General features: G+C 53.4%; 2 protein-coding genes across 6 annotated transcripts in view; one reads left to right on the top strand and one right to left on the bottom strand.

Annotated features, from left to right (window-relative positions):
* ache (acetylcholinesterase (Yt blood group)) overlaps positions 1-13,858 on the top strand; it is a 43,868-nt gene extending 30,010 nt beyond the window's left edge. The window contains exons 2-4 of the mRNA XM_062983881.1: positions 550-2,069; positions 3,808-3,974; positions 11,333-13,858. Of these exons, the coding sequence (XP_062839951.1) occupies positions 550-2,069; positions 3,808-3,974; positions 11,333-11,454 (1,809 nt within the window). The 3' untranslated portion in view covers positions 11,455-13,858. The remainder of the gene's footprint in view (positions 1-549; positions 2,070-3,807; positions 3,975-11,332) is intronic.
* A 7,316-nt stretch (positions 13,859-21,174) lies between these two features.
* c6h17orf49 (chromosome 6 C17orf49 homolog) lies at positions 21,175-24,443 on the bottom strand. Of its 5 annotated transcripts, none has more exons than XM_062983725.1 (7): positions 24,277-24,442; positions 24,079-24,173; positions 23,892-23,993; positions 22,288-22,451; positions 21,774-21,878; positions 21,577-21,607; positions 21,175-21,527 (listed from the first exon to the last, which is right to left on the bottom strand). In XM_062983725.1, exons 1-7 carry the CDS (start codon positions 24,295-24,297, stop codon positions 21,233-21,235), a joined length of 813 nt encoding a protein of 270 aa, XP_062839795.1. In that variant the 5' UTR covers positions 24,298-24,442; the 3' UTR covers positions 21,175-21,232. The 5 variants fall into 5 exon arrangements, with proteins under 5 accessions (XP_062839795.1, XP_062839796.1, XP_062839797.1 ...); XM_062983730.1 differs by having other exon boundaries at positions 21,415-21,527; positions 21,577-21,603; positions 24,277-24,439; XM_062983726.1 differs by lacking the exon at positions 23,892-23,993 and having other exon boundaries at positions 24,277-24,443.
* Between the last annotated feature and the right edge of the window lie 259 nt (positions 24,444-24,702).

The following is a 24,702-nucleotide window of genomic DNA, read 5'->3' as shown; positions in this document are numbered from 1 at the left end:
GGCAGCAGTTACTTACACGAGGTGAGCAAAGAGAAGCCTTTGACCATTTAGGATTGCAATGAAGTGCAGAGTCTCAGTAAAAATTCAAAAAGTATTTATTCAGGTAAAAAGAACTCCATTGTAGATAGAAAGGCTTGGGAGCTGTCTAGTCTACTCTAGACTGGTGTCTAAGGAAAAATAACAAACATCTAAATAGTTACATCTTGCCAGGAGAGATGGAGGGATGCTGCTTGTGAGCTAGAAGAACAAAGGGAGAAGAATGAACCAAAAATGGTTCCAACCTCATGGTCCAGTTTATTGGGGCCATAAAGACATTCTGACCAATGAGAAGTTAGTGTCCCTGGAGAGTCACATTTCTACTAACTTCAAAGTAAGAGATGTGAGTGAAACACAGTAAAGCCTGTCTAGACATGCTTTGGAAACAGGGAAAGGATTCCCTCAATCTAACTCTACCATCTATCTGACTACATTTAGACTTGAGTGGTCCAGGGTGATTCCCAACATCTTCCATCCTCCTGCTGACCCTCCTCTCGCTCTTCCTCCTTGCAGATGGACCCCCGCGCCATGGGTCCCCGGGGGCCCCGGCTGCTGCTCCTGCTGCTGCCCCTCTGCGGCCTGCTGCCCCCCCGGGCCGGGGCGGACGAGCTGACGGTGTCGACGCCCTCGGGGCGGCTGCGGGGGGTGCGGGTGCCGGTGCTGGACGGCCACGTCTCGGCCTTCCTGGGGGTGCCCTTTGCGGAGCCCCCCGTGGGCCACCTGCGCTTCCGCCGCCCGGAGCCGGCCCGGCCCTGGAGCCACGTGCTGGACGCCTCGTCCTACCAGCAGGCCTGCTTCCAGGTGGTGGACAACACCTACCCGGGCTTCCACGGCACCGAGATGTGGAACCCCAACCGCAACATGAGCGAGGACTGCCTGTACCTGAACGTGTGGGTGCCCTCGCCGCGGCCCAAGAACGCCTCGGTGCTGGTCTGGATCTACGGGGGCGGCTTCTACAGCGGCTCCTCCTCGCTGGACGTCTACGACGGGCGCTTCCTGACCCACACGCAGAAGGTGGTGCTGGTCTCCATCAGCTACCGGGTGGGCGCCTTCGGCTTCCTGGCGCTGCTGGGCAGCCAGGAGGCCCCGGGCAACGTGGGCCTGCTGGACCAGCGCCTGGCGCTGCAGTGGATCCAGAGCAACATCCAGCACTTTGGGGGCAACCCCAAGGCCGTGACCATCTTCGGGGAGAGCGCCGGCGGGGCCTCGGTGGGCATGCACCTGCTCTCGGCCCAGAGCCGGCCGCTCTTCCGCCGCGCCATCCTGCAGAGCGGGGCGCCCAACGGGCCCTGGGCCACCATCACCCCGGCCGAGAGCCGCCGGCGGGCCACGGTGCTGGGCAAGCGGCTGGGCTGCCCGGCGGGCAACGACTCGGAGCTGGTGGGCTGCCTGCGGTCCAAGCGGCCGCAGGAGCTGGTGGACGAGGAGTGGGCGGTGCTGCCCTCCAGGAGCGTCTTCCGCTTCGGCTTCGTGCCGGTGGTGGACGGGGACTTCTTCCCGGACACGCCGGAGGCCATGCTGAGCGCGGGCAACTTCAAGGAGACGCAGGTGATGCTGGGCGTGGTCAAGGACGAGGGCACCTACTTCCTGATCTACGGCGTGCCCGGCTTCAGCAAGGACAACGAGAGCCTGATCAGCCGCGAGGACTTCCTGGAGGGCGTGCGCATCGGCGTGCCGCAGGCCAACGACATCGCCACCGAGGCCGTGGTGCTGCAGTACACCGACTGGCGCGACCAGGACAACGGCGAGAAGAACCGCGAGGCCATGGACGACATCGTGGGCGACCACAACGTCATCTGCCCCGTCATGCACTTCGCCGCCCGCTACGCCGAGCGCGGCCACCCCGTCTTCGCCTACCTCTTCGACCACCGGGCCTCCAACCTCATCTGGCCCCCCTGGATGGGCGTCCCCCATGGATACGAGATCGAGTTCATCTTCGGCCTGCCGCTCAACGACAGCCTCAACTACACCGAGGAGGAGAAGCAGCTCAGCCGCAGGATGATGCGCTACTGGGCCAACTTTGCCCGGACGGGGTAACCGAGGCACAGCCGGGGAGGGAGGGAGGGGGGGGAGGGAGGGAGGGAGGGGTTAGGGTTAAGGGTTAGCGAAAGGAAGGGAGGAAGGGCAGGGGGCGAAGGGAGGGGCATGCGGACCCCCAAGGGAGGGAGAGAGGGAGGGCCGGTAAGATGGATGGATGGATGGATGGAAGGAAGGAAGGAAGGAAGGAAGGAAGGAAGGAAGGAAGGAAGGAAGGAAGGAAGGAAGGAAGGAAGGAAAAGATGGATGGATGGATGGAAGGAAGGAAGGAAGGAAGGAAGGAAGGAAGGAAGGAAGGAAGGAAGGAAGGAAGGAAGGAAAAGATGGATGGAAGGAAGGAAGGAAGGAAGGGAGGGGATATGGATAGATGAATGGAAGGAAGGACGGCCAAGATCAGGGGTCCTCAAACTTTTTAAGTGGCGGGCCGGTTCATGGTCGCTCAGACTGTTGAGGGGCCGAATTATAATTTGAAAGTAAATACAGTAGAATCTCACTTATTATTATTATTATTATAAACGGGCCAGGAGAACGTTGGATAAGCAAATAAGTTGGATAATAAGGAGAGATTAAGGAGAAGCCTATTAAACATCAAATTAGGTTATGATTTTACAAATTAAGCAACAAAACATCATGTTATACAACAAATTTGACAGAAAAAGTAGTTCAATATGCAGTAATGCTATGTAATAATTACTGTATTTACAAATTTAGCACCAAAATATCACGATGTATTGAAAACATTGACTACAAAAATGCATTGGATAATCCAGAACGTTGGATAAGCGAGTGTTGGATAAGTGAGACTCTACTGTACGAGCAAATTCCTATGCACACTGCACATGTGTTATTTGTAGTGCAAAGCAACAACAACAACAACAATGAAAGAACAATACAATATTTAAAAATAAAAACGATTTTAACCAATATAAACCTATCAGGATTTCAATGGGAAGTGTGAGCCTGTTTCTAGCCAATGAGCTAGTCAGGTTAATTAGGATTGTTGTTGTTGTGTGCCTTCAAGTCATTTCAGACTTTGGGCAAGCCTAAGTCTAAAACTGAGGGCAGGGGCCAGGTCAATGACATTGGAGGGCCACATTCGGCCCCCGGGCCTTAGTTTGGGGACACCTGGCCAAGATGGATGGATGGCTGGATGAACAAGATAGATGGATGGAAGGAAGTCAGGGCAAGATGAATGGATGGATAGAAGGGCGCAATAGAAGAAGGTGCCAGTGGAAGGGAGGGCCACAAAGCCCAAGGCAACCAGGCCCCACAAAGGCCCAAACGGGGCTGGAGGGAGAGGCAGCGGAGGGGCAGGCGTCTTGGGAGCCAAGGCTGCTTTGCAAGACTCCTATAGCTGAGAAGAAAAGGTATTCCTGCCCCTAACATTACAGAATTACAAGCAGTCCCCACGTTATGAACTAAAAAGGGTCTATAGCAGGCATGGGCCAACTTGGGCCCTCCAGGTGTTTTGGACTACAACTCCCACCATTCCTAACAGCCGGTAGGCTGTTAGGAATGGTGGGAGTTGTAGTCCAAAACACCTGGAGGGCCCAAGTTGGCCCACGCCTGTTCTTAAGTTGGACTTGTATGTAAGTCAGAATAGAGACATTGAGTAGTGTATCTCCAGCCAAATGCATATATTCTTTTAGTCCTAGAGAGTTGTGCCTCCCTCCGGAGCGTCACCCAGAGCCACCTGTCCACCTTCTGGTCTGTCTGTCTGTCTGTCTCTCTCAGGAACCCCTCGGACCCCTCGGAGAAGGACACCCCGTGGCCCCCCTACTCGCCCTCCGCGCAGGAGTACGTGACGCTCAACACGGGGCCCCTCCGCACCGAGCACAGCCTCCGGGCCCAGATCTGCGCCTTCTGGAACCGCTTCCTGCCCAAGCTGCTCAACGTGACAGGTGAGGGATGGGGGGGGCCGCGGGGGCAAAGGTCAGGCAGGCCGGGCCCAGGCCAGAGCACCCCCCACCTAGCGGGATGGACCCTCGTCCTGAGGTCCGCTAAAGCACAGGGCCACTCGGCCAGGGTGAGGGGCCCGTCATCCTGCCCCCAAAAAAATGTTTACGATCACGACCTCCCTGAATACTGATTGTCTCAGAGGCAAGCTATACAAATAAACCCATACATAGCAGAGTCCTTATCAGTTGTTAGCAGAGTTTTACTGCACAGCTTGATCTTGTGCCGCTCACTGTTTAAGACTTTGACTCAGTGGAGGCTTTTAATCTTGAAACGTCGCTTTATGTACACACATCAGGATCTCCTAATGTCCTATCAGTCAATGGCATATACAGAAATATACCGTATATACTCAAATATAAGCCGACCCTAATATAAGCCAAGGCTCCCAATTTTACCACAAAAAAACTGGGGAAACTTATTGACTCGAATATAAGCCTAGGGTGGAAAATCCAGCAGCTACGGGTCAAATTCGAAATAAAAATAGATCCCAATGAAATCCCTGCAATATTTGGAAGCCCTATGTTAATATATATCTATCTAGACATCTCTCTATATATAGATAATTATATCTATATAGGATTTGCAAAGACTTGCAAACATGTGAGGTGAAAACTCATATATACAATAATGTATACACATAGATACAGATATACAGGTACAGTAGAGTCTCACTTATCCAACACTCGCTTATCCAACATTCTGGATTATCCAACGTATTTTTGTAGTCAATGTTTTCAATATATCGTTATATTTTGGTGCTAAATTCGTAAACACAGTAATTACTACATAGCATTACTGCGTATTGAACTACTTTTTCTGTCAGATTTGTTGTATAATATGATGTTTTGGTGCTTAATTTGTAAAATCATTATCTAATTTGATTTTTAATAGGCTTTTCCTTAATCCCTCCTTATTATCCAACATATTTGCTTATCCAACATTCTGCCGGCCCATTTATGTTGGATAAGTGAGACTCTACTGTACCTGGAAATCTCTAGCTATGCATATGTATATAGGATTTGCAAAGACTTGCAAACATATGCAGGGGAAATTCATATATAAAATTAATGTATATAGATAGATAGATAGATACAAATATAAAGATGCATAGGGATTGCAAAGGCTTGCAGGGGAAAATGCCTATGTATCTGTAGCAGAGATTAATAAATATTTCAGGGGAAAATGCTTTTATAAGATTAATGGGAAGAATATATATTCTTCTTCCTGACTTGCAAGGGCTTCTTTCCCTTTTCAAAACATTCCCTTGGTTAAGAGTGAGGGAGGCTTTGGAAAAGAAAACACTGATAAGGGAGGGTAAGAGGAGAGATAAATATATCATATATTGCAAGCAACGGCCTCGGGCTCCGCTACCGGCTTGATTGACCTGATTATAGGCCGGGGGAGGCTTTTTCAGCTCATAAAAAGGGCTGAAAAACGTGGCTTATCTTTGAGTATATATGTTACTCAGATATCAGCAACACCTGTAAGGCAAGAAGCAAGAGAATTATGGCAAGAGAGGGAACACATGCTTGCTGCCCTCTTTTATACCCATTGCTTGCTCGTCATCAGCCAGGGACCAAAACGGATGATGAAACCATAATACCATAATAATAATAATAATAATAATAATAATAATAATAATAATAATAATAATAATAATAATAAATTTATAAGTATTATTAATATCATGATTGTCACATGACCATGACCCAGCTAATGTTGCCTGTCCCTCTAGTTCTGCATCACCACCTACTTAACCCTTCAGGAGGCCTGTGACCACATGTCCATTAGAACTGTATTTTCCAACTGAAAATACCCAGATCTGTTTCCCGTCTGCTGGACAAATAATAATATCTAATATCCAAGTCCCAAAATAGCCCTTAGAGACAGGAGATCTCCATTATAGTGAGTCTATTGATCAGGAAAACGCATCGTGAGCTTTGCAAACAAATGGAAGCCCCACGCCACATCTTGTCCCGCTTCTGTTTGTATAGACATTTTAATTTTCATGTCCCAGAAACCTTTCCTTCTCTGTGCACATGCACCATAAAGCCATTATGCCATCTTTCATCGCTCTGCGCATGCGCCATAAAGCCATTGTGTCAGTGCTAGCTGATTAGCCTCCTCGTTTATTCCCATCGCCTATGAGAAGATTTATGGCCTTGTTGTGCCAACCAGTTTTACTCACTGCTACACCACACTTTGCTTAAACTTTGAAGTCTTAGCAAACAACTAGTTAAGCCTAATGCATAAGTACACCATACACCATTATAATTAAGTACACTTGTTAAGCAGTTACCCTTAGCAAATATCACAGATCCCAGTTATTCTAGTCTATGTCTCTTCTCAACAGTTTTGCAGACGTTGAAGTCAATAAATTCCTATCTAGCAGTTTATTATCTGCCTAAACACTCCCTTCTTTGTTTGCCCTTATCTAAACTTTCAATGGATGTGTGGACCACATGTCCATTAGAACTGCATTTTCCAACAGTATTTATTTATTTATTTATTTATTTATTTGCAGTGTGTATATTCCACCCTTCTTTCTCACCCCAAAGAGGACTCAGGGAGGATCACAATGCACATATACATGGCAAACATTCAACACCATTAGACATACGACATACATGGACAACCACATATAGACAGACACAGCTTCAACATTCCAGCTTCGGCTTCATGAAGGTCTGCTGGATTCTGGCCACAGGGGGGAGCTACTGCTTCATTGTCCACTTGTGACACCGAGCCCTTGATGGAATGCTTCCTCATTCTTTCCGCATGCTGCTGGAAATTTTATGGTGGCACAGATTAGTTAAATTACCCTCCCCACATAAAGTGGTACCTAAATTCCTACTTGACAGATGCAACTGTCTTTCAGCTGCATAGGTGCACAGCAAGCTAGACTATCAAATGGTCTGGAGCTTACTCCGACCCGGGATGATTCGAACTCATGACCTCTCGGTCAGTAGTGATTAATTGCAGCTGCCTACTAACCAGCTGCACCACAGCCCGGTTATTGCACAATGGGATAACAGTCAAGGCATTCCTATCTATCAGTGCATTATCTACCCAACACTCCCTTCTTCACTGTTTATCATTACTTAAGCTTTCAGTGGATGTGTGACCACATGTCCATTAGAACTGTATTTTCCAACAGTATTTCACAATGGGGTAGCAGTCAATGCATTCCTATCAGGGCATTATCTACTTCACACTCTCGTCTTCACTGTGAGCCATTCCTCCTTTGCTGCCTCTGTCCCGCCTGAGGCCACAGCTTGACCAAGGGTATGGGGGGATTTCCCACCATTATTAGTCCTTCTGGGTGATGGTTGGGGGGTCCTCCAGCGCCCCCTCCCCACCAAGGCCCCGGCCGTAACGCCTGGTTCTCTTCTCCCTTCAGAGTCGGCCAGACCTTGTCCGGACTCCGGCCCTCCTCCTCCTCCTCCTCCTCCTCTTCCCCCCTGGGAGACCCCCAGGCCCAGCTCCGGCCCCGGCCCCCCTTCGGCCCCCGCCACCGTGCTGCCGCTCCTCCTGCTCTTCCTCCTCTGGAGGCTCCTGTCCTGAGTGACAAGTGGATTGGGTCCTGGAGGAGGAAGGGGATTCTGGCCCTTGCAGTTGGCTCCAAAGCGAGGGAGGGAGGGAGGGGGCAGTGTGGCGGCCAGAGACTGAGCAGCTGGGAGCAGCGGTCAGCCAGCGTGAGCAGTGAGGGGCCCTGGACACTAGGAAGCAGGGCGGCAAATGAGAGGGGAGACCCCACATGTGAGTGACCCTGATGGATTCAGGCCAAAGCAATGAGTCAGTTGCAATGGGGTTTGGAGGCCAGCGGAGCCTCCGTTTGAGCCCTCTGCCCTGTCTATCTATCCAGGCAGCAGGCAGTCGCCTTAAGAGGCCGGATTCACACACTGACCCACCGGACACAAAGGCCAACGAAGGCCTGAAATGCAGCCGAGGGGCAGGGGGAGATGGACGATGCTGGCCCTTGGGACCCCCCAGTTGCACCACTGTGCACTTGCGTGGGAGGCCTGGTCAGCACAGGTTGGGGCCAAGCGGCGGGAGGAGGGGGCTCTGACGGGAAGGGGAAGGGGAAGGGGAAGGGGGGAGGCATTGTACCCCGCTGGCAGACCTCCCCCCAAATAGCTCTTAGAGCCAACCAGGTGTTGTGGTAATCTCTGAACAGTTAGACTCCATTTAACCCTCTCTGGGGGAGATTCCACCAAAGTGCAACAGAGTAGCAAAAGCAAAGCTTTCAAATGCAACAGTTACTTACACGGGGTGAGCAAAGAGAAGCCTTTGACCATTTAGGATTGCAATGGACTGCAGAGTCTCAGTAAAAGTTCAAAAAGTATTTATTCAGGTAAAAAGAACTCCATTGTATAGAAAGGCTTGGGAGCTGTCTAGTCTACTCTAGACTGGTTTCTAAGGAGAAAATAAGAAAGGAAAAATAACAAACAGCTAAATAGTTACATCTTGCCTGGAGAGATAGCAGGATGCTTCTTGTTAGCTTGAAGAACAAAGGGAGAAGAGAGAACCAAAATGGTTCCAACCTCATGGTCCAGTTTATTGGGGCCATAAAAGACATTCTGACCAATGGGAAGTTAGTGTCCCTGGAGATTCACATTTCTAGTAACTTCAAAGTAAGGGATGTGACATAAACAGGATAGAGTGAAAGACAGTAAAGCCTGTCTAGGCAAGGATTCCCTCCATCGAACTCTATCATCTATCTGACGACATCTAGACTTGAGTCGTCCAGGGTGATTCCCAACACCAGGAAGGTGCACCATGGGCCTATGGGGGGGGGCGGGGCGGGGGTGATGCCCCAAAATGAGAGCATTGCAGCAATAAGAAGCCTGCTCACCTCCCGTCCCCAAATCTCTTATCATTACGGCCACTTAAAGCTTCAGCCTTTGGGAATGGAGGCGAGTGACCCAAAGGTCAGGGGGGCAAAGGGCCGCATGGCAGATGGATGATGGTTTGCAGCGCCATGCTGGGCCCCTGGGCACCAAAGGGAAAAGTCATGGCATTGTTATTGGGGGTCAGTGCCCGCATTTTGGGGAACCCACAGCTGGGCCACAGAATCAGGGGCTCCTCGGTCCGCACACAGGAGCCCAACCGGATGCACAGAACGGAGTGCAACCCCCCCCCCCTGGTCTGCTTCGAGTCTCCTTGTGGAGAGAAAGGAAGAGCGGGGGATAAGTAAACACAACAACAACAACAACAACAACAAAGTGTCCCTCACAGATGCACCTGAGGGTCCCTTTGGAGGAGGGCACCTTTGTGAGGGGGGGGGGGGGGAGAGAGAGATGCGCCTTGTTCTGAAATGAAGTGTGTTCTGCATGATGGTCTGTCCTCGTTCATTCATCATCAAGCGCTGTCTTTGCCCCTTGGGGGGTGCAAAGGGGGGGGGTGCACACGGGGCATGCGTTGTATGCTCAGGGCCTGGGGAGGGAGAAACCCATGGAAGTGGTCAAGTCATGGAATGGGGGGAGGGGTCCCTGCTGTGCTGCCTGATGGACGGACAGAGAAGGAGAGCCCCTCCCTTTGCATTATAAATGGGGGGGGGGCAGCCCTGGACAAAGCACTTCCCCACATTGGCCTCCCTCTGTCTCTGCATCTTCTGAACTCTTCACCTTTAATATTCTTTTCTTTTCTCCATTCTCTCCCTTGGGTTTTTCTCCTTCCTTCCTTCCTTCCTTCCTTTCTTCCTTCCTTCCTTCCTTCCTTCCTTCCTTCCTTCCTTCCTTCCTTCCTTCTTTCCTTCCTTCCTTCCTTCCTTCCTTCTTTCCTCCCTCCCTCCACCTTTTCCTTTGCCCTTTCCTTCCTTCCTTTTCCTTCCCTTCCTTTGTCCTTTCCTCTACTTCTTCCTTCCTTCTTTCCTCCCTTTGCCCCTTCCTTCCTTCTTTCCCACTTCCTCCTTTCCTCTCCTTCCTTTCTTCCCTTTCCTTCTTTCCTTCCCATTTCCTCCCTCCCTTTTCCTTTGCCCTTTCCCTTCCCTTTCTTTCCTTCCTTCCTTCCTTCCTTCCTTCTTTCCCCCTCTCCTTCCTCCCTTTGACCCTTCTTTCCTCTACTTCTTCCTTCCTTCTTTCCTCCCTTTGCCCCTTCCTTCCTTCTTTCCCACTTCCTCCTTTCCTCTCCTTCCTTTCTTCCCTTTCCTTCTTTCCTTCCCATTTCCTCCCTCCCTTTTCCTTTGCCCTTTCCCTTCCCTTTCTTTCCTTCCTTCCTTCCTTCCTTCCTTCCTTCTTTCCCCCTCTCCTTCCTCCCTTTGACCCTTCTTTCCTCTACTTCTTCCTTCCTTCTTTCCTCCCTTTGCCCCTTCCTTCCTTCTTTCCCACTTCCTCCTTTCCTCTCCTTCCTTTCTTCCCTTTCCTTCTTTCCTTCCCATTTCCTCCCTCCCTTTTCCTTTGCCCTTTCCCTTCCCTTTCTTTCTTTCCTTCCTTCCTTCCTTCCTTCCTTCCTTCCTTCCTTCCTTCCTTCCTTCCTTCTTTCCTTCCTTCCTTCCTTCCTTCCTTCTTTCCCCCTCTCCTTCCTCCCTTTGACCCTTCTTTCCTCTACTTCTTCCTTCCTTCTTTCCTCCCTTTGCCCCTTCCTTCCTTCTTTCCCACTTCCTCCTTTCCTCTCCTTCCTTTCTTCCCTTTCCTTCTTTCCTTCCCATTTCCTCCCTCCCTTTTCCTTTGCCCTTTCCCTTCCCTTTCTTTCTTTCCTTCCTTCCTTCCTTCCTTCCTTCCTTCCTTCCTTCCTTCTTTCCTTCCTTCCTTCCTTCCTTCCTTCCTTCCTTCTTTCCCCCTCTCCTTCCTCCCTTTGACTCTTCTTTCCTCTACTTCTTCCTTCCTTCTTTCCTCCTTTTGCCTCTTCCTTCCTTCTTTCCCACTTCCTCCTTTCTTCTCCTTCCCTTCTTCCCTTTCCTTATTTCCTTCTCACTTCCTCACTCTCCTTTCCTCCATCCTTTCCTTCCCTTCCTTTCATCCTCCTTCCTTCCTTCCTTCCTTCCTTCCTTCCTTCCTTCCTTCCTTCCTTCCTTCCTTCCTTCCTTCCTTCCTTCCTTCCTTCCTTCCGCCTCTCCATCCTCCCTTTGCCCCTTCCTTCCTTCTTTCCCACTTCCTCCCTTCCTCTCTTTCTTCCCTTCTCTTTCATTCCTTCCTTCTTTCCTCCCCACTTCCTCCCTCCACCCTTTCATTTGTCCTTTCCTCCTTCCTTCCACCTCTCCTTCCTCCCTTTGCCCTTCCCTCCCTCCCTCCCTTCCTTCCTTACTTCCTTCCTTCTCCCCCCCCCCCCCACCATACCCCCATAACCCCCCCCCCCCCAGACAACATAGAGGAGGCGGAGCGGCAGTGGAAGCTGGAGTTCCACCTCTGGAGCGCCTACATGATGCACTGGAAGAACCAGTTTGACCATTACAACAAACAGGACCGCTGTTCGGAGCTGTGACCGGAGGCAGACCGGACGGACGGATGGACAGACGTCGCCCCTCATGTGCCATTTATCTCTCCCCCCCCCCAAAGGAAACCCCTTGCCCCCAATGTAGCCACCCAGACAGGCACCCACCCCCTTAAAAAAAACCCAAAACCAAATGCAGACCCCCCCCCCCTCCCTCCCTCTTCCTTCCTGAGCTGAACCCAAAGCAATGGTCAAGTGTCCCACCGCCAGGACCAGAACCCCCCTCAAATGACCCCATTGGGAAACCCCCTTCTGCCCCCCCCCCCATGAGACTCACTGTGACCTTTGCCCCCTATTTAGATCTAGACGGGGGGGGGGGCACTGACCCCTGACCCCTCCCAAAACCTCGTGGCTACTCCCCCTCCTCCTTCTCTTTGCTGTGATATGTATATACTGTTTATTTAAAGAGGGAAAGGTGATCAGATGAATACATATCTATATATATACATCTCTATTATATATATATATCTATAAATATATCTATATTTGAACTGTATAGTCGCCGGAGACACGGCTCCTGCCGCCACTGCTGCAGGCGACCCTTCCCCTTAAGACCCCCCCCAGCCTGACCCCTCCCCCCATAGGGCCATTGTGGAGGGACCCCAAGGGCATCTAGACCCCCACACCCTGGGGAGGGTCCCAAAGGGCAGACCCAGGAGGAACCCTAAAGAGCATCTAGACCATCCTTCCAGACCCAGGCGGGACCTCTGGGGCATTGACACCTCCACAGACCCATAGCAAGGACCCCAGAAGGCATCTAGATCATGGTTTTGTGGTGGTTAAGATGCCCTCGGGGGTCCCTCTTGGGTCTGGGGTGGTCTAGATACCCTTTAGATCCTTTCCAGGACCCAGGAGGAACCCCAAAAGACATCTAGGCCACCCCTCCAGATCCAGGAAGGACCCCAAAGGATATATGAACCTCCTCAGACATAGGAGGGACCCCCAAAGGGCATCTGGACCTCCCCAGATCCAAGAGGGACTCCAAAGGGCATCTAGATCATGGGTTTGGGGAGGTCTAGATGCCTTTTGGGGTCCATCCTGGGTCTGAAGTGTTCTAGATGCCCTTTCGATCCTTTCCAGGACCCAGGAGGAACCCCAAAAGACATCTAGGCCACCCTCCAGATCCAGGAAGGAGCCCAAAGGACATCTAGACGTCCTCAGACATAGGAGGGACCTTCAAAGGGCATCTGGACCTCCCCAAACCCAGGAACTATCCCAAGGAGTATCCAGACCTCAGACATAGGAAGGACCCTAAAGGGCATATAGACCTGCCCAGACCCTGTAGGTACGCCAAGGGACATCTAGACCTTCTGGAGACATAGGCGGGATCACAAAGAGCATCTAGATCATGGGTTTGGGGTGGTCTAGATGCCTTTTGGGGCCGCTCCTGGGTCTAGAGTGGTCTAGATGACCTTTATGTCCCTCCCAGGACTCAGGAGGAACCCCAAAGCGCATCTAGACCTCCCCAGAGGTCATCTAGATGATGGGTTTGGGGTGGTCTAGATGCCCTTTAGCTCCCTCCCAAGACCCAGGAGGAACCCTAAAGGGCATCTAGACCACCTCAGACCCAGGTGGGACCCCAAGGGGCATCTAGATCATGTGTGTGGCTTGTCTAGATGTCCTCAAGGGTCCCTCCTGGGTCTTGGGAGGGAGCTAAAGGGCATTTAGACCATCCCAAACCCATCATCTAGATGACCTCTGGGGAGCTAGACCACCCCAGACATAGCAAGGACCCCAGAAGGCATCTAGATCATGGTTTTGTGGTGGTTAAGATGCCCTTGGGGGGTCCCTCTTGGGTCTGGGGTGGTCTAAATGACCTTTAGGTCCCTCCCAGGCCCCAGGAAGTACCTCACAGGGCATCTAGACTACCCCAGACCCAAAGGGGACCCTACAGGACATCTAGATGATGGGTTTGGGGTGGCTTAGATGCCCTTTAGCTCCCTCCCAGCACCCAGGAAGAACCCCAAAGGGCATCTAGACCACCTCAGACCCAAGGAGGACCCCAAAGGACATCTAGATGATGGGTTTGGGGTGGCTTAGATGCCCTTTAGCTCCCTCCCAGCACCCAGGAAGAACCCCAAAGGGCATCTAGACCACCTCAGACCCAAGGAGGACCCCAAAGGACATCTAGATGATGGGTTTGGGGTGTTCTAGATGCCCTTTAGGACCCTCCACACACATACGAGGGACCTCCGAGGGCATCTAGACCACCCAGACCCAGTAGCCAAGTCCTTGTCCACAAAGCCCGGCCCCCTTGGTTAGTATGCAGCCCCTTCCCTTTTCAAACTGGAGCCCCCCGCCCTCCCCAATTCGCCTGCTTGGTAGCCGGCAGCGTGGTCTCCGCGCCCCGCGTGAAAAGCCCAAATAAAGGACGGAAAGAACAAAAGGAAACTTCCAGGACTTTGTTTGTTTGTTTATTTATTTACTTGTGGGGGGAGAGTTTGGGTCATCCCCGGGGTGGGCGGGGTTGCTTTCCAAATGGGGGGCGAGAAGGAGGCCTATCTGCCCAAAGCCCCACCCTAAGATACAAACCGGAAGCGGCGCCCTCGAGCATGTGCAGAGCGCCAGCATTGCGGGAGAGAAAGAGCGGCTGCAGTGTCGTTCAGTCCCCGCCAGAGGGCGCCGGAGCCTTGCGGACTGAGTCTGCGCAGAAGGAAGTAGAAATATAGGATGTATCTACTGTATTATATACAGTGTATCTCTGTCCACGTGGATGTGAAAGAGCTCAGTGTGGGTTGCTGTGAGTCTTTGGGGCTGTTTGCACCCTTCTCCCACCCTGGAGACCCTTCTACAGTTTCCTATCTCTCTTGTTGGATGACTTTTCCAGGGTGGGAGTTTGTTTACATGCATTAAGGCAGGCCCAGGCCTGCAATAAAGTATAATTAGGAAATACTTAAAATATGTTTTATTATTAGCATAGCACAATATCAGCATTATCTATTACTATAGTGTACTATACCACTAGTAATATTACATGTTATATATAATAGTGTATTATTATAATATTGTATTACATTATAATACTATATGTATAAACAACATATTATTACTACAGTAGAGTCTCACTTATCCAACATTCTGGATTATCCAACGCATTTTTGTAATCACTGTTTTCAATGCATTGTGATATTTTGGTGCTAAATTCGTAAATACAGTAATTACTACATAGCATTAATGTGTAATGAACTACTTTTTTGTCAAATTTGTTGTATAAAATGATGTTTTGGTGCTTAATTTGTAAAATCATAACTTATTTTGATGTTTAATAGGCTTTTTCTTAATCTCTCCTTATTATCCAACATATTCACTTATCCAACATTCTGCCGGCCCGTTTATGTTGGATAAGTGAGACTCTACTGTATAACATATTATTATATTGACACGGGAGACATGGTGGAATGATGTCTTCCTCCCCCCCCCCCCCCCGCAAAGTCTTGACAGGGTGGGCTTCAAAGAACCCTAATTAATGGGGGGCAAGGGGGGCACGCTCTCCCCTTTGTGTCCATTTTGGAGTCCGCCCGAATAATGGGACCCTACCTGGAGGCAAAGAGAAGCCCCCTCCCCTTGCTCTTTTTAGAGGAAGGGGTGGACAGGACACAACTGGTCAAGGGACACCTTCTGAGGAAAAGTGACCATGAAATAATAATAATAATAATAATAATAATAATAATAATAACTTTATTTTTATACCCCGCCTCCATATCCCCAAAGGGACTCGGGGCGGCTTACATGGGGCCAGGGCCAGGTGAATACAGTCAATATAAAAAACTCAACAATATAAAAACAAATCAATAAAACATATTAAAGTCACATTTACAGTAAAACATACTTGGATACAACCTAAGTCCATAAATCATACTTCTCTATTAAAGTCCAAACAGCAACCTTCTCAACTGAAGTCCAAACACATACTGAATACAAAATGGAGTCCTGAGTCTGAACATGCTCAGTACAATCACATGTCTCTAAGCCCTCCCACACCAAAGAGGTCCGCCAAATAAGTACAGATGACACAAAGGATTCTGGGAAGGGGACACCCCCCCTTTTCTGACAACCCCCCTCCCCCATCAACTGGCCAAACAGCTCCTCCCCTTGCCCTTTGACCTTTGTACCCCTACACAATCTCCTCCCTGCCCCTTCTCCCTCCAAACTTGGTGGTTTGGGTCAAGCGGTCAAGTGCTCCTGGGAGTTCCCGAGAGTTGTAGTTTTGACAAGGCCAGGCTCACCAAACTCCCAGGAGCCCATCGCCTTGAGCCCATCGCCTAGGGCAGTGAAAACGGCCGTACTGCACCCTGAGGGACAGCTCTGCCCTTTGACCCTTGCACACAACACAGACCCCGGCCATTCCTTCCTTCCTTCAGCCGCTTCCCCGCCTTCCTGCCAATCCTTGGGCAAAAGGTCAAGCCAAGGCAAAGTGCTGGTGACAACCTGCATAGTTGCCTGGCGGTTTGGGTCAAGCGGTCAAGCCAAAGCCAAGTGCCAGAAGTTATAGTGGGGCAAGGCCTTTGGCAGGCTCCTCCCCAAACTACAATGAGCCTAACTGCATTCTTTCCACCATATAGATGGACCCCAAGGGGGTGACCTTTGCCCTTTGGCCGCTCCGGAGAGACAGTGGACATCTCTTTGCCTGCCTCCCTCCCTCATCAGTGTTTCTGGGAGTTGTACTTTGACAACAACAACAACAATAATAATAATAATAATAATAATAATAATAATAATAATAATTTTATTGTGTTGTCGAAGGCTTTCATGACCAGAATCACTGGGTTGCTGTGAGTTTTCCGGGCTGTATGGCCATGTTCCAGAAGCACTCTCTCCTGACGTTTTGCCCACACCTATGGCAGGCATCCTCAGAGGTTGTGAGGTCTGTTGGAAATGAGGCAAGTGGGGTTTATATATACAGTAGAGTCTCACTTATCCAATGTTCTGGATTATACAACGCATTTTTTGTAGTCAATGTTTTCAACACATCGTGATATTTTGGTGTTAAATTCGTAAATACAGTAATTACTACATGGCATTACTGTGTCTTGAACTACTTTTTCTGTCAAATATGTTGTATAACATGATGTTTTGGTGCTTAATTTGTAAAATCATAACCTAATTTGATGTTTAATAGGCTTTTCCTTAATCCCTCCTTATTATCTAACATATTCACTTATCCAACGTTATGCCGGCCCGTTTATGTTGGATAAGTGAGACTCTACTGTATATATCCCTGTGGAATAACGTCCAGGGTGAAAGAAAGAAAGAATAATAATAATAATAATAATAATAATAATAATAATAATAATAATAATAATCTTTATTTTTATATCCCACCCCATCTCCCCGAAGGGACTCGGGGTGGCTCACAACAGGGATAAGCCCGAACAACAACAACATATTTAACATAAACTTAAAACAAAGAACTCATTGTCTGTTGGACGCCAGTGTGAATGTTGCAGTTGGCCAGCTCGATTAGCATTGAATGGCCTTGCCACTTCAAAGCCTGGCTGCTTCCTGCCTGGGGGATTCTTTGATTCAGACAGGTTGGAAAACTCACCGCAACCCAACACTTTTATTTCTTATGCTCCTCTCCCTGTGGCCCAAGTCAGGTTACAAGACAATTAAAAAATGCAAATATTGTAAAAATGCAACACAGCAGATGCACATATTTCTGTGCATGATCCACATTGAAGAAGGCCTTCAGCCTCCCTTTGCCTGCTGGGGAAGCCAGGCCAGGAAGGCAAGGGGTCTGGGTGGCGCATGGGTGGCGCACGGAAGGATCGGGGCCCCTTCCCTTTGAGAACCAGCTCTGGGGCCTCTCGTGGGCCTTGAGGCTTCTTTGTGTCAGAGGCTCTTTCAGAGGGAAGGCGGGGGCGCATGGCGGGAGGAAGGAGCAGCACTGCCTGCGCATTGGCTTCGGCAGATTCGCGTCTGAGCCGTGGCAGCATGCGCCGACTGCAGGGAAGAGAGCGCTCACACTCGGCAGCCCCCCCCTCCCTCCTCCCTCCCTTTGCAGGGAATGTGAGCCAGCACTGAGTGGCCTTCTGTGTCCAAAGCACAAAGCCCCCCCCCCCCCAATATATGTGTCCCACTGACCGTTGCATAGAAGGGAAGGGAAGAAAGGAACACGGAGGGCAAGGAGGTCGTGAGGGGCGTCCGGGGGGATTTTGCACCAAACTGCAAGGCCCAGGCCTGCTGCACGCGCACATACATGTACATGCACACGCACACGGCTTGCACACGTTTGCACACGCAGCACAAAGTGGCCGTTCGGAGCCCTGGACGGCTGCCAAGACCCCCCCCCACTCGCTCCGAAGTTGGCAGGGTGACAAAGTCAGCTGGGGACGTTGTGAGGCTGCCCGCCCGCCCGCCCGCCCGCCTGCCTCCTTCCTTTCTTCCCTTTCCTGGCTGCCGTGCGCCACAAAAGTATTTTTTTCCCGGGGAGGGGCTGCTCCGATCGGGCCCAAACTCGGCAGGCATCCTCAGGGGCCCCGGGGCTCCCCGCTGAATTTTTTCTAGATTTTTGGCGCCCCCCCAAAGGGGTCTATTCAAGTGTAGAAAGTAGTGCCGGGGGAAACGGGACCAGGCTTTTCTCAGCCCAAGTCCACCCTGTTTTTTTCCCTCCCCTCCTCGCCTTGCCTCCCTCCACCACCGCTCCGAGAGAGGGGCCGCCGGCCCCGGGGGGCAGAAAGGGGCCCCACCGCCCGGCTGGGGGTCCCCATGGGGCAGCCCACCCCCCATTATCCCCTGGAAGTGGGGAAGGGGGCCTTTCTGGGGGGCCAAAGGGGAGGCAGTGCCAATTGGGGGGCACTGGGGGGTCCGGGGGAGCGCCCGGGACCCCCGTTTGGCCCCATCGGCCCCCAGCCCCAACCTGGGCCCGGGAGGGGCTTCTGTGGGGCCACAAGGGCTTGACAGCAGGAAAATACACCCGGTGGGTGTAAAAAGCTGTTTTTAAGGCCTTCTGGAAAAATCGGGGTACCCTCAAGCATTCGGAGGGGGTCAACCTAGCAGGTAAGTTGGGGGGCCACGTGGCGGGGTGGGGGCCACAGCCGTCCAGGGGTCCGGAAGCATAACAGAGGGCATTGAGTCCTGTTGTGTCCTATGGATATGGCATAGAAGGCCCTCCTAGGCCGGGGGTCCCCAAAAAGGGGCGATTGGGGGGCCACACTTTTCTCAAAGGGCCCCCCGAAATTGTCCCGAACCCCAGACACTGCTTTTGTGGACAAAGGACTGGTGGAAGCCCCATAGGGAGGCCCATAGGGAAGCATGGCAGAATCACACCCAGTGGGCCTTCAGAGGGAGGCAATGCTGGGAAGGGGACATGGGGGGGGGGGGCTTATGGGAGGGGGCTTGTGGGGCAGACCCCCAATTAATTCAGGGGCCCCACAGGCCAGTTTTTGGGCCCCTCCCTCCGAGAAAGGCCCCCTTTCCTGCAAAAAGGAGATGCGTCATGCTCAAAGCACACCACGTCCTCCTCCTGAGCAGCTTATGGAGCTCCTTAGCTGAAAATGGGAGGGGGCCGGATCGGGGCCAAAGGGAGGGGCTTCTCCTCAAAATAGGGGTCCGGATGGGGGCCGCTCGCCTGGGGGGAGAGCCCCCAAAAAGGGAGGCCAAGGCCACCACCCAAGGGTCTTCCCAAGTGACCACTGCCACGTCTGCCTCCCCCCCCCCCTTGCAAACACATCTGTCCCATTTGGACACAGCAAGGGGACCCCACCCCCCAAAAAATATCAGGGTGCCCCAGAAAAGGAATGGGGAAACGATGCAAAAAGGATCGGGCCCACATGGGATATTTCAAAAGAAATTGCTTATTTTTCTGGACGTCCTTCCAAGGCCTTCCAGGTCGGAGCACATGAGGGCCCCCAGAGACCCCCCCCACCAAAAAGCCCCCAGACCCCTTTCGTGCAGGACTTTTCCCTCTGAAAATGCAGGCCACACCCAGGAGGCTCCGAAGGAAGATGGCGCATTGGCCGCTTTGGCACCCGGTTTGCCCTAAAATGGCCATTTTGGGGGGAGAAGCAAGGGGGGGGGGGTGAGGACCCCCGCCAATTGGGAGACCCCCCAAAAAGGAATCACAGGGCCAGAATATAGGGGTCCCCAGCCAGTCTCCACAGCAAATGCAACTGGACATTGCCTCTCCCCCCCCCCCCCCCGCATTTCTGGCCTTTTGCAGAATGTAGACATGAAGGGGGGGGGGTCTGGGTGTAAATGGGGGATACGGCCCCCAATTAGGCAGCCCCTTCCCCAAAGGAGAAAATGGGGGGTGGGTCCTTGTATCTCTGCCCAGGCCACATGGCAGGGTGTGTCTCATCATGATTATTGCTAGAATTATTTATACGCTGCTCAAGGGGAAGGGGTCTCAGCCCCCTCCTCAAAAATGTCCTTGCCATGACTTGACTTAAGGACTTTACCTGCCCTGCTACACCCCCCCCCCCTTCTTGCATCACTGATTGGGGAGGGGGCTTGTTTACTTACAGAGTTCCATATTGGGGGGTTCACTTATTGTCATTGGGTTGAGACCCTTGTCCTGCATTCATGAATATAAGTGTATACGGATGCCACTTTGAACACTGTGTATGTGGGGGGGGGTCGTGCAGCCCCTCCCTCAGCCCCTTCTAAAGCGCCCCCCCCCCTTTCTCCATTTGGGGTTACCTAAACATCTCTCAATGGGACTGACAGGAAGATATGGAGGACCCTCTCTGGCCACCCCCCCCCCCCCCCACAATTTGAGTTAAGGAAAGCCCCCCCTTCTCCCTGCCTTCCCCCCCCCCCCCCAATTTGAGTTAACCTTTGACACACAGGGGCCTGCGTCCCCTTCCCCAAGGTCAAAGGGATATCCTTTGGAGGGAGGGGGGCCTTAGGCCGAGCTCAAGGCGGAAAAAGGGGAGGGGGCAAGTGAGGGTCAGTGCGGGGTCAAGGACCCCCCTCAAAATGGGCCCACAAGGGATGGAGACGTGTTGGTGTTGTGTCCTATACACCAGCAGCCCAACAATGGAGCAGTTGAGGGTCAGTTTGGGGTCAAGGACCCCCCCTCAAAATGGTCCCGGATGGGATGGAGACGTGCTGTGTCCTATACCAGGGTTTGCACCAGCAGCACAACAATGGAGGAGTTGAGGGTCAGTTTGGGGTCAAGGACCCCCGTCAGTTCTGGGTCAAGCCCCCCCCCCCTCAGAATGGGTCTGGATGGGATGGAGCCACGTTGTGTCCTATACCAGGGTTTGCACCAGCAGCACAACAATGGAGCAGTTGAGGGTCAGTTCGGGGTCAAGGACCCCCACTCAGAATGCCTCGCTGTGTGGTGTCCATTGCCGGGGTTCGCACCAGCAGCACAACAATGGTTTGTCGGGGATCAGGAGTCCGCAAGCCGTTTTGTGGTGCCCACGCGAGCGGCCGGAGCTCTCGTCCATCCGCCTGGGAGTGGCCACTGACCGCCACTCTGAAGACCAGACGCCATCCAAACACACAGACCCACCCCCACACTTCTCTGTCCATCTGTCCATCCATCTGCAAGGAAGGGTCGGGGAGGGACTGACCGCTCGCTTGCTTGTCCCGCTCCAGCAGCACTTCAATATTGGCAGCGTCCACCCCCTCCGGCCGCCAGTATTGCCTGTGCTGCTCCAGGGGGGCTCGGCATGCTCAGCCGGGCATTTGGGGAAGGGGCTGCGCAGCCATGGATGTGTATGTGTGTGTGTGTGATGATGAAGACCACAAGTCCGGCCATGATGAGGACGACAATGACAACGTTTATTGCGGGTCAAAGGCCTTTAAAATACAAAATTCATCAAAAATACAAAGGGGGGGGGAATGGGACCCCAGACCCAAATCCAGGCCATGGAAGGGAGAGAGGGAGGGGCCGGGAAGGAGAGACCCCTCCCCACTTGACGTGGGGGTGACCCCAGACCCATGGGAAGGAGGAGGGGCCGGGAAGGAGAGACCCCTCCCCACTTGACCTGGGGGTGACCCCAGACCCATGGGAAGGAGGGAGGGGCCGGGAAGGAGAGACCCCTCCCCACTTGACCTGTATATGGGGAAGGGGTGATGGTGGTGGTGGTCCGGCTTCAACGAGGGAGGGGGTCCCCACCGGCCCCGCCCCCTCTTCCCCCTCCCCCTCCCCCATTGGGGGCCACGAGGAAGGCGGAGTCCAGGGTCAGGCTGTCTGGAAGAAAAAAGGAAACGAGGGGTCGGGCGGGGGTCCCAATGCCCCCCAGACAAACCCCTATTTCGAGAGACCCTCCCCCCTCTCCCAGACCCTGCTGACCCCCATTCCCAATGGGAGGGGTCAAAAGGGGGGTCATGACACCCCCTCCTCCCCATGCACTGACCCTGGTCGAAGGTCAGCTTCTTGACCGGAGGGGGGTCTCCCAGGCCCTCGATGTCCACCAGGTCACTCTGGGGGTCCGAATCGTTCAGGGCGCTGAGGGTCACATCTGGGGGGGGGAGAAGAGGGGGGGTCATATCTAGGGTGAGGGAGGGGAGGTCCTATTTACATATCAGATTATATTATTATATTATATTATTATAGTAATATAATATAATTGGACCCTCCCTCTGGGTGTTTTGGACTACAACTCCCAGCATTCCTCACAGCCTCAGGCCCCTTCCTTTTGCCCCTCCGCCGCTTAAGCGGCGGAGGGGCAAAAGGAAGGGGCCTGAGGCTGTGAGGAATGCTGGGAGTTGTAGTCCAAAACACCCAGAGGGCCTAAATATGCCCATTCCTTTATTCTGGATATTATGGGCACCATGAGGACTAGAAACTTATCTATTGTGAATTTTATTCTATGATGACCCAAGTCCCCTTTAGACCCCATGGGCGGGTGGGTGGGTGTTGTCTCTCACCACAGGGCTTGTGCTTCTTGGCGGGGGGCTCAGAGGTCGGGGCGGGGGCCGGAGCGGACCCCTGTGGCCCCCCCGACCCCTTCCGGGGCCCCTTCTTGGGCGACTCCGCCGGGAGGCCGCTGTCCTCGTAGGCCTTGCGCTTCGCCGCCCCCTTCAGCTGCGCCCTGGAGGAATGATTGACAGGAGGGGGGAGGGGGAGAGAAATTGGGGAGGGGTCAGCTCATAGGGGGGAACAGGAGACCCCTCCAAATGAGGGTCAGGACTGGCCTGCACCCAAGTTGCACCTCTAAGCCACGCCCCTAAGAGAAGCCACGCCCCACAGAAGCACTCAAGAGCCCCGCCTTAAAGAGAAGCCACGCCCCTTGGGAGAAGCCACGCCCCTTGGGAGAGCTGCTGGACCTGGAAGCCCCGCCCCGCAGTACTCAGATGAAGCCACACCCACTGGAAAGAATACTGCCATGGAAGCCCCGCCCCGCACAAGCAGATTAAGCCCCGCCCCTTGGGAAAGATAAGGAAACCCCGCCCCCAGATACACCCCACCTAATGGGAGATCTCACCTCTGGAGGCCACGCCCCCAAGCGGAGCCACGCCCCGCAGAAGCACTCAGAAGCCCCGTCCCACTAGAGAAGCCAGTCCCAAAAAGAAGCAGGGAAGCCCCGCCCCTCATGAGAAGCCCCGCCCACTGGAGAAGCCACTCACAAATAGAAGCAGGGGAAACCCCGCCCCTCATGAGAAGCCCCGCCCACTGGAGAAGCCACTCCCAAATAGAAGCAGGGGAAACCCCGCCCCTCATGAGAAGCCCCGCCCACTGGAGAAGCCACTCCCAAATAGAAGCAGGGGAAACCCCGCCCCTCATGAGAAGCCCCGCCCACTGGAGAAGCCACTCCCAAATAGAAGCAGAGGAAACCCCGCCCACTGGAGAAGCCACTCCCAAAAAGAAGCAGGGAAACCCCGCCCCTCATTAGAAGCCCCGCCCACTAGAGAAGCCACTCCCAAAAAGAAGCAGGGAAAGCCCGCCCCTCATGAGAAGCCCCGCCCACTGGAGAAGCCACTCCCAAAAAGCAGGGGAAGCCCCGCCCACTGGAGACGCCACTCCCAAAAAGAAGCAGGGAAACCCCGCCCCTCATGAGAAGCCCCGCCCACTGGAGAAGCCACAACCAAAACTAAGCAGGGGAAACTCCGCCCCTTCATGTGAAGCCCCGCCCACTGGAGAAGCCACTCCCAAATAGAAGGGAAACCCCGCCCCTTCATGAGAATCCCCGCCCACTGGAGAAGCCACTCCCAAATAGAAGCAAGGGAAACCCCGCCCTTCATGAAAAGCCCCGCCCACTGGAGAAGCCACTCCCAAAAATAAGCAGGGGAACCCCGCCCCCATGAGAAGCCCCGCCCACTGGAGAAGCCACTCCCAAAAAGCAGGGGAAACCCCGCCCCTCATGAGAAGCCCCGCCCCATGGGAGAAACCACTCCCAAAAAGAAGCAGAGGAAACCCCGCCCCTCATGAGAAGCCCCGCCCACTGGAGAAGCACTCTGTGGACGCCCCGCCCCCGGGAGAAGCCCCGCCTCCCAGCCCAGCAGAAGCCTTGAGGGGAGGCCCCGCCCCTTACACGGTGCGTTCCTTGATGAGGGCGCTGATGCGGTGGAGGTCGTCGCCGAAGCGCTGGACGGAGGCCCGCAGGAGGGAGACCTCCGCCTCCGTCCACTTGGCCCTGCGGACACGGGGGGAGGGGTCAGGGGAGGGGGCGTGGCCACGCGCAGGCCCCGCCCGCCCGCCCTCCCTCAAGCGGGGCTCACCCGGCGGGGGAGGAGTCTGCGACGGGGTGGAGCTGCATGGCCAGCTCGCCCAGCTTGGAGAAGGCCGCCCCCGCCGCCGAGAAGATCTCGCCCACCTGAGAAAGGGAGAGAAGGAAAAGACTACATCTCCCAGCAGCCCCCGCGGCCGCGCCCGGGAAGCCCCTCCCCCTCCCCCCCCTCCCTCTTTCCTGGCGGTACCTTCGTGGAAGCCGAGGTCATGGCGGACTCCCGCTCCGCTCTCTAGGGCCGGGCGCCCCTCGCCATGGCAACCAGGCCCGCCTCCTGCCCTCCTTTCCGGTCCGCGCGCCGCTTCCGCCTCGGCTCGATGGCGCCCAGCTCAGTCCACGGAGGAGGAGGAGGAGTCACGTGGGACGCCGGCTGGCCAATGAGAGGAGGCAACACCCGCCGAACGGAGAAAGAGCCGTGAGCGCCTTAAAGCCGCAGCGCCTCCAGGGGGCGCGCTCCCTCCCTGCCTTCATACATTTTAACGCTTGGGAGGTTGTGAGTTTTCCGGGCTGCCTGGCCATGTTCCAGAAGCAGCATTCTCTCCTGACGTTTCGCCCACATCTATGGCAGGCATCCTCAGAGGTGGAGGGGTCTGTTGGAAACTAGGCCAGTGAAGTT

The sequence above is a fragment of the Anolis carolinensis genome, chromosome 6 (assembly GCF_035594765.1).
Source record: "Anolis carolinensis isolate JA03-04 chromosome 6, rAnoCar3.1.pri, whole genome shotgun sequence".
In the NCBI taxonomy this organism is placed as follows: Eukaryota; Metazoa; Chordata; class Lepidosauria; order Squamata; family Dactyloidae; genus Anolis; species Anolis carolinensis.
The sequence above is the reverse complement of the archived record's forward strand: the minus strand, read 5'-3'. Positions and strand labels throughout refer to the sequence as shown.

Coding starts and splice junctions, on each gene's coding strand:
- c6h17orf49 (XM_062983725.1), bottom strand. CDS start 24,297: ATGACCTCGGCTTCCACGAAG. Junction 21,879..22,287: donor CAAGAAGCACAAGCCCTGTG/GTGAGAGACAAC, acceptor TCCCCCCCCCAG/ATGTGACCCTCAGCGCCCTG. Junction 21,608..21,773: donor GAAGCTGACCTTCGACCAGG/GTCAGTGCATGG, acceptor TTTTTCTTCCAG/ACAGCCTGACCCTGGACTCC.